The sequence below is a fragment of the Hoplias malabaricus genome, chromosome 7, assembly GCF_029633855.1.
Source record: "Hoplias malabaricus isolate fHopMal1 chromosome 7, fHopMal1.hap1, whole genome shotgun sequence".
Lineage (NCBI taxonomy): Eukaryota > Metazoa > Chordata > Actinopteri > Characiformes > Erythrinidae > Hoplias > Hoplias malabaricus.
Genome location: NC_089806.1, coordinates 8,437,023 through 8,445,907, shown reverse-complemented (window position 1 = coordinate 8,445,907; position 8,885 = coordinate 8,437,023). Strand labels below are relative to the sequence as shown.

The 8,885-nt window shown below is 40.7% G+C and overlaps 1 protein-coding gene across 1 annotated transcript in view; it reads right to left on the bottom strand.

The window, feature by feature from the left end:
• Positions 1-1,888: 1,888 nt before the first annotated feature.
• The window catches only part of LOC136702245 (cytochrome P450 2K1-like), a 29,081-nt gene continuing 22,084 nt past the window's right edge, over positions 1,889-8,885 (bottom strand). Inside the window, exons 7-14 of the mRNA XM_066677216.1 lie at positions 7,769-7,931; positions 7,130-7,279; positions 5,703-5,863; positions 5,431-5,610; positions 4,606-4,747; positions 3,081-3,265; positions 2,844-2,985; positions 1,889-2,346 (exon numbers count right to left, since the gene is read on the bottom strand). Coding sequence (XP_066533313.1) covers positions 2,156-2,346; positions 2,844-2,985; positions 3,081-3,265; positions 4,606-4,747; positions 5,431-5,610; positions 5,703-5,863; positions 7,130-7,279; positions 7,769-7,931 — 1,314 coding nt within the window. The 3' untranslated portion in view covers positions 1,889-2,155. The remainder of the gene's footprint in view (positions 2,347-2,843; positions 2,986-3,080; positions 3,266-4,605; positions 4,748-5,430; positions 5,611-5,702; positions 5,864-7,129; positions 7,280-7,768; positions 7,932-8,885) is intronic.

Below are 8,885 nucleotides of genomic sequence, written 5' to 3'. Positions count from 1 at the left end.
GGGAGGGGTACGTTCCATGCTGAGGTGCCAATGGATGAAGAAGTAGATGGTTCAGAGTTTCATTGCAGAGCCTTTCTTTAGAACCACACACATTTCGCAGGCTATTTGCATTACAACTTTTACATACTCAGGTGTTGAGTCTGGCAAGGAAAGGTCATGAAAGACAAATTATGATGTGAGGCACTTAATGAGATTCATTTTATTGTTTTAAAAATTTGTCAGAAAATTTGACAGCACCCGGGGGTAGAAATGCTGCTCTTTATAATATTGAGGGGACTTGGAGCGTTCATTGAAGAGCTCTCGGATTGTTGGCCGTGGTCACGTGGCTTTGCTGAGGGTTCTGGGAATTGGAGTCCTCACGAATGTAAAGGCGAGAGAAAGCTGATTCCTCTCGGTGGGAGGTGTGACTTTACAAACTTCATCCACTGATCTGTGAAAACGTTTGTTTGATGAACCAGATTCACTGAGTGTAGTCATTGTAACTCCTCCATTCATTCTGTAACCGCTTATCCAGTTCAGGGTCCCGGTGGGTCCAGAGCCTACCTGGAATCATTGGGCGCAAGGTGGGAACACACCCTTGAGGGGGCGCCAGTCATTCACAGGGCAACTCAGACACACATTCACTTACACACTCACACCTACGGACAATTTAGAGTCGCCAATCTACCTACCAACGTGTGTTTTTGGACTGTGGGAGGAAACTGGAGCACCCGGAGGAAACCCACGCAGACACGGGGAGAACACACCAACTCCTCACAGACAGTCACCCAGAGCGGGAATCGAACCCACGACCTCCAGGCCCCTGGAGCTGTGTGACTGCGACACTACCTGCTGCACAACCGTGCCGCCCTGTAATGCCCTCAGTGAATGTAAATTTTTCAGTAATGAGCCAAGAAATTCAGAGCTAAGTTTGTTGTGAGAGTCCATGAGTACGTTTTGGTACTAGAATTCTCTTAATACCTAGTTTGTAGTCTCCTGGTATTTTTCTACACATTCTTTGTTCAAACAGGATTAATATACCAGGCCATTATTTACCCACAATCATACTTTCCATGGAGTCGCCCAGGCCGTCATAGCAGTTTAACTTGATGGTCAAGTTAGGTTTGATTGTGCTGCCAATATAGCCTCAGCTTGGTAAACAGTCTTCTGAGAAATATTAATGTCCCTATTACACTAGTGTATATTTAGTTAAATGTGGAGACCCAGTGCAAAATATATAAAACACTGAGTTTGTTAAATTATGATTATGCAATAAATAATTTGAGATTTCAATAAAATGTTATGGTTAAACTGAGTGAAAATTATATGCTCAACTTCTTTCTTGGGCTCGAGAACTGACAGAAGCCTTTAACTGAATTCATTTGTATTGCATTTAAAAATGGGGTTGGTTTAGAAGCTTATCATGAACATTTCTGTATAAAGATATATATATAAATATTTTTTTTCCATGAATAATATGCTTTATTCACTTTTGTGCAAAAGCAAGTGTACATTTTTATAGTTAGTATTTTAGTCTGCAAAGTACAGAGAGAGAAATTGAGAGGGCTCTGTCACAAGGATGTCAAGTCTTGTTTGTCATATTGTGACTGGGTTGTTACAGGGCGTGACATGACAGAGCCTCACGGTCAGACATTTTAACTGCAAGAAATTTCAGAAACCTTTTCAGATGTTTTGGATTTCTATTGTTTTCTGGGATATTTTAGCGTTACACTTTAGCTCATCCGCAAAATCAACCTTACATTCGTACACTTCATTGAGAAAACTCAACTTCTGCATTCCCACTGGTCAAATAAACTCACATACTCTGAGTAATAACTGTTAAGGCACACGGCACATGTTTTCAAGAGTGTTTTATATAAATGTGAAAAGACCTGACAGAATCCTGGGGACAGTTTCAAAATATTATTTATTTGTAGAAATTATAAATAACTTATTTTTAATCAATGCATGTAATAATAAACTTTATATAAAAAACAGGTTTTTCAATATGAAAATATGAAAGATGTAGCTCAAAATAGGCTGGGGACAGTCCCTTTTTCAGGATTCAAAGGGGTTTTTAATATATTGGGTAATCAGATTTTATAATTTAACATATGCCCTTACAGAACAACTTGCAGAATTCCTAACAATTCCCATCAGGCTGAATGTGTGCATCTCATGCGTTGCGGACAACTGCACACAGCTCATGTGGAGAGGGATTCAGCGTGAAGCCCACAGCTGGAGTGAGATCCAGCTGTTCCTCACTCACACCTGGTGGAGGAGTGAAGCGGAAGTGTTGCAGAAAGGACGTGAAGAAGAGGAAGAGCTCCATCTTGGCCAGACTCTCTCCCACACACACCCTGTGGCCTGAAAGCAGAGGGTGGAGTCGTGTTAAAATAGGACAAATTTATAGCAGTTAGCGATGCTGATTTTTCAGTTTCATTGCAGTCTGTTCCCCAGTTTAGTCCAGGACTAGTTCCACCAGTTAGAAAAGACTCCCTCCGTCGGATCACGCTAACGAGAGGGAGGGTGAGGTCGGAACAAACTTCCTTCGAGACGTGAAACCAGACATCACTGATTTTCAAAAAGCCACACACAAAGGCACCGGAACACGCTTAGAGGACAGTTCTAACTCCCAGATCTGTTATGCCAGGTGTGCATTGATGTTGGGGTGGAAGGATCTCCCAGTGAAAATAAGGCCAGTTGTGCTCTCTGTGATTCCTGGCCTCAAATGACGGAGGTAAGACCAGTTGATTTAACCACTGATCTCCTGGTGGCCGCCACTTAGATCCTTAATAGGGAGGGATTGTACAATATGGTAACTTTTAAACATTTAGGAGTGGAGAAAAAGAATTAGACAATACCTGCAGAAAAGGGCAAGAAGGAGTCACGCTTAACAAACTGCCCCTTCTCATCAAGGAAGTGCTCTGGGTTGAAGGTGTTGGGGCTCTTCCATTCATTCTCATCCCTCAATACAGACGTCAACAGAGGAATCACACAAGTTCCCTGTGGAGAACAAACCATTTCAGATCATTGTCATCATCGTCGTCAACCAGTGAAGTACTTCAGACCTGGTTTACTGTAGAGTAATTAAAATTAACCTTCTTGATGACGTAGCCTTGAAAGTGAACATCACAGGTGGTGGTGTGGGGCAAGCTCATTGGTACAATGTTGGCAATTCTCTGGATTTCATGGATCACTGCATCAGTATAAGGCAGGTCCTTCCTGTCCTCCATCCTCGCCTGACGATCTCCAATCACCCGGTCAATCTCCTTCTGAACCTGGTCTGAATTCAAGAAGCAGTCAAGATTCTCAGTGCTCACAAACCAAACCTGTTCAGTGACAACAAAGAGGGAGAACGGCAACTGCATGGCATTCCCTTTGTATGGTTATGCAATGCCCTTCACTACAGCTGTTGAGCAGCACATTCTCCACTGTTTATTTAATGAGGAAAGCTGAAGGAGAGAGAAAGGCAGTTCTCTCTTACAGCTGGATGCTGTGTTGTATGTGTTTATGTTCATACATAACTGCTGCTGCCTGATAGCAGTTTCCCTTTAACCACTACAACTTCTAATGATTCTTGGCTGTCATTATCCCTCATAATAAAATTTTAGTTGTCATATATTTAGACACGATACAACTTGCAGTGAAATGATTTAAAACACAAGAGTTAAGGAAATATGAAATAGAAATAGGGGCGGCACGGTGGCGCAGCAGGTAGTGTTGCTGTCAAGGGTCTTAGGTTTGAGACCCGCTCCGGGTGAATGTCGGTGAAGAGTTTGGTGTGTTCTCCCTGTGTCTGTGTTGGTTTCCTCCCACGGTTGAAAACCACACCGCCCTGTGAAGGACTGGTGCCTGCTCCAGGGTGTGTTCCTGCCTTGCACCCAGGGGATAAGTGCTTACAGACAATGAATCAATGAAACAGAATATATAGAGATGTTATCTACATAAAAATACTAAACTATAGCTAAGAAAAGAAGTGAGCAGTGTGTAAGAGTACTGATGTAAGCAGTAACAGTAATGTGGGTAGGCTGAGGTCTGGGTTTAGACCTGGTTCAGATTGGAAAGGAGCTCGTTCTTAACCTCTGTGTTCGTATTCAGGGAGTGAAAACACTTTCCTGATGGCAAGCGTGAAATGTTAATTAGGATTACGACTGAGGTCCTTCACCATCTTTTTGGCTTTGGACCAGCACTTCTTCTTATAGATGGTCTGTAGGTGACCATCAGAGGTGGCAGTCACAGATACTGCTCATTATTATCCACCTTCGAAAAGCATTTTCCTAATCTATAGCATTAATGTCTCAGTGAGGTGTTATTATATCAGATGTTTTGTCCGGTTATTCTCTTACAACTCGTTTTAATCTGTAGGGTTTCTTTTTAATTATGCACGTATCTTAATGTGTTTTACCCTGTTTTCTTTATTTAATTCTTAATGTTTTTGTTCTTTGAAAGTGTCCTGGAGTATCCTGAAAGGTGCTTTATCATTATTCACTGTCATATTTTATATCCATTATTAATGCAGGTGACAATCACGTGTCTCAGTGACTTTTGGTCAACATTCACAGGAAACCTGCCTGCCTTTGAGTGTTCTGTGGGGTACAATATGGCTGTGTTCTTTATTAATACCTTGTACGTGAGGATACTTGGCCATTAGGAGAAATGCCCAACACAGGGTTGCAGCAGTTGTGTCTGTACCAGCAGCAAAGAGATTGCTGACAGTGTACTTGAGGTTCTCTTCATGGAACAGTGGGTTTCTCTCTCCTGATTCCTGAGGAAGGAAAAAGAGAATGTAGCATCACACAGGGAACCCAGAGAGGAAAAACGTAAAAATAAATAAAATTTAAAAAACACTAAGTGGCTTGGCTCCATTCTGCTCACGATAGAAATACAGCAGAGTCCTCCAAACACTGAGAATCATGAAAAGATGAGGATATTGCTTCATTCCTGCTCCATTAATTGGATAATGATTTGGTTGAAATTGATTCCAAATTTGAGAGACTACAAACTGCATGAAAATAAACATGGAGTGAAAGTGCTACCAAACTTTCAAATGAGTTTCTGTGGTAATTCTAACAGTGAATAAAAACTTAGACAAGTCATGTACAAACGGTCCTTTTGCTCCTCAGAAATATGGGTCCACCTCAAGAGGCTGAGCTTCTGAATATAAACAAACAAAAAAGGACAGCAATTCCCCCACAATCTTACACTGCCTTTTAAGTATATCACAGACAAGTACATAAATGAAAGTATATTCATTTTATTTCTTGTGTAAAAGTATACTAATAGAACACTTTAATAAACCTATTTGTAAGGGTACCTATATTTCTAGGAAGGTCCTTTTTACATTTAACATCAAATTCAGTTAAAATAACTCTTAAGCATAATTTGCTTTGTCCAGAGTGCACAAAGTTCTAAAGTAATTCAGCATTTCTCCACACAAGGAATATATACCTCTTCTTTCTGTTGCCGTACAAAAAAATAATCCACCAAGCCTCTGCAGTCCTGAGGGATCATGGTCTCCTGCAGCTTCTTCAGAAGCATCTTTAATTCCTTGAAATATTGCTCACGGTTTATCATGATCTGTTTCCAGGTCCTCATCCAAGAACAAAGCCAGGGAAACAGGTTACACAACTGAAGGCAAAAAAGGACATATACTAAATGTTAGTGGTATAAATTTCATTACACCCACAATGAGAGTTCTCTGTTTAGATTCAGAAGGTTACCTGTATAGAAGCTGAGCCCATAAGCCTGATGTTCTCCTTGACCTGTGTAATCATGTCTATGAACACAGGATCAGTGTATTCAAATCTGCTCCCATACACAATGGCTGAGATGACATTTGAAACAGCATAGCTGACTGGCTCTGAAGTACGAAATGGTTTTCCTGGAAAACAGAAACCCATCATTAACCTTTTCTAATCATTACATTTTGAAAAGAAACAAGAGTTTCCTTCGGGTGCTCAGCTTTCCTACTGCAGTCCAAAAATTCATATTAGTAGGTTGGCTGGCTGTGATAAATTGTCCACAAGTGTGAGTTCGTGAGTGAAAGTGTGGTGCCCTGTGACGGACTGGCACCCTGTAAAGCATGCATCCCTGCCTCGTGCCTAGTGACTATGACATCACATCAATGTCAAAAGTAGAGGGAGCAGAAACACCTCGTTGAAACATAAACCTGTACGTTATAACATTTCACAGATATAAATACCCTCTCAAGTGCCAGTGCAATACTTGTAAGCACAGACCGAGGAATTGTGCGCAAACTGGTCATAATCTCTCTCCTGAAATGACTTTTTTTTGCATTGTTGAATGGTTTATACCTCTGAATTAAAAAAAAAATGTAATCTCTTTTTCGCTTTCTACACTCAGAAAACCCTTTTGACAGTTTGTGGGCAGGATCAGGGCTGTATCTCTCAGTGAATGCTATTGGCTGATGTCTTCTGGTTCTGAGACTGTCCACTTTAGATGGTATATGGCCTGCCTATTGGGAGAAGCCTTGTTGGAAGGATCTTGTAAGCTGTCTACCACTTTGAGAAGTAGAATACTAGACAAGAGATGTACGCAAAGTTTTCCCAGCAAAGCCACTGGCCTTGTTTTGTTTACAATGCTGCTGTTGCACACTGCCTTCTCTTTCTGCTCGCGAATGAAACTAATCATTTGCCGTCTCTCTGGCAATGTGGCCTTTTTAAATGCTTTCCAGTAATCACCTGACTGAAGGCCTGCTCTTCCGTATTTCACTTTATCATTAAATATATTTTAGATATTTGTAAAAAGTTCTGCTGAAAGCAAATATTTAATATGAGACTTTTATGTCACTGTTAAGCAATCCTGTAACTGAGCAGCTCCAGGGACCTGGAGGTTGTGGGTTCAAGTCCTGCTCCAGGTGACTACATGAGGAGTTTGGTGTGTTCTCTCTGTGTCTGTGTGGGTTTCCTCCAGGTGCTCCGGTGCCCTCACATGGTATGAAAAAAAAAAAAAAACCACACACACACACTTTGGTAGGTGGATTGGCGACTACCTAGTGTCCATAGGTTTGTGTGTGTGTGTTGTTGCCTATTTTTGTCTATTTCAGGTAGGCTCTGGACCCACTGTGACCCTGAACTGATTAAGTGGTTTCAGAGAATGATGGAATGAATGTTGAATATTGAATTACCTTTAAACTGTTCAAACACTTCTCTCAAGTAACGTGTCTCATCTATGATTTTCTCCTCGCTCCCTTTCTTGCCCATTCCAAGGTCTCGAAGAGTGGAGAGAGTAAAGCGCCTCATAGTTTTCCAGTTCTTCCCATTGGAAAACAAAATTCCTGCAGTTGATCGGAAAATAGAAAACTGTCTTGAAGCTCTGTATTATTTCTTGTTGCTCATTAGCTAAAACGTTAAATAAAGCAGATATTTCATATAATTTCTATCTATGGAATATCTACTTATGCCTGTAGACCCAGTATAAAATATGCTTGAGCAAGGGTGCGTAAAATAATGTAAATTACCAAATGGCATTTTATAAATTACATTTATGGCATTTAGCAGATGCTCTTATCCAGAGCGACTTATAAAGTTACTGTTATTACAGGTAGGCCAACGCAGTGTTAGGAGTCTTGCTTAAGGACTCTTATTGGTGTAGCACAGACTGGTTGCCCAGATCTGGAATCGAACCTAAGTCTCTGACATGAGTCAATGGTGTTACCACCAACAATTTATTTAAAAATTCATAAAAAAAAAAAAAAAATGTTTCATAGTCATTTCTGTACAAACACTGACTTGTAACACACATTTATTATGGATCTTACCCTTACCACATCCTTCATTAAAGACAGAGAACATATGGTTAATGTCTCTGTTTTCAAATTCCTCTGCATGGGTCACCAGTGCCTGCTTGATGGTCTGATATCCTGACAAGACAACCATTTTCTTTGGACCAAAATGCACGGTGAATATAGAGCCATACTGTTTTGACATCTGCAAAAAGAAACAGAACAACATTCACTTAGAAAGGAGTCTTTGTTTTCCATCCTACTAAAACCAAGGATAGTTTTCCTGGAGCTATATTCAGAGTTGAGTGCAGATATGGGATATCTTTACATAATCTCATGTAAAAATGATTAAACTAATATCTCATAAGCAATGTTCAGATTAGAGTCATGTAGTAAGTCTGATGCTGTGCACTGAATGTCTGTAATGAGGCTAGAGACCAATGGCGATTATTTATTCAGATTCTGTATCAAGATTTACAGGAAAACATTGGACCAATTAAGTTGTGCCTATAGAAAACAATCAGCATCACATCTCGGTGGCTGAAATGAATGGGATTTTCAGAAAATGACATGACGTGGTCACACCTTGTGGTCAGGAATATGATTTCAAACCAAATATTTTTTACACTATAATCATCTTCTAACTGTAAAAGCCAGGCAACACTCCTCCTGTTCTCTGTAATAATGTTACCCCAAAACTGAGACCTTTATAAAAAGGTGACATATTACCCTATACCACATTTTCACAAACTTCCCTGGGGGCAGAGGTGGCCTGGTGATTAGGGAACTGAGCTTGTGAACAAGGCACCTAACCTCCAACTACTAGGGCTGCCCACCGCTCCAGGCATGTGTGCTCACTGCACCCTAGTCTTCAGTACGGATTGGGTTAAACAAAACAAATTCCTCTGTGTGCAAGCATAGTGGCCAATACAGTGATTCTAATTCTAATTAATGAAATGCCTGTTTGATGCTTTTGTCAAAAAATAAGTAAATAAAAAAGAACCTGGCAGAGCAACAATTTCTCTCTAAACAACACCATTACATCAGCTGTTCCTTTAAATGAGAGAGTCATACACGCGTCACCCAAAACTGACACTGATTACCTGCTGAGTTTGGTTGAATCTCAAATTTCACCCGTCCCCCCCCCCCATGTGGTGTA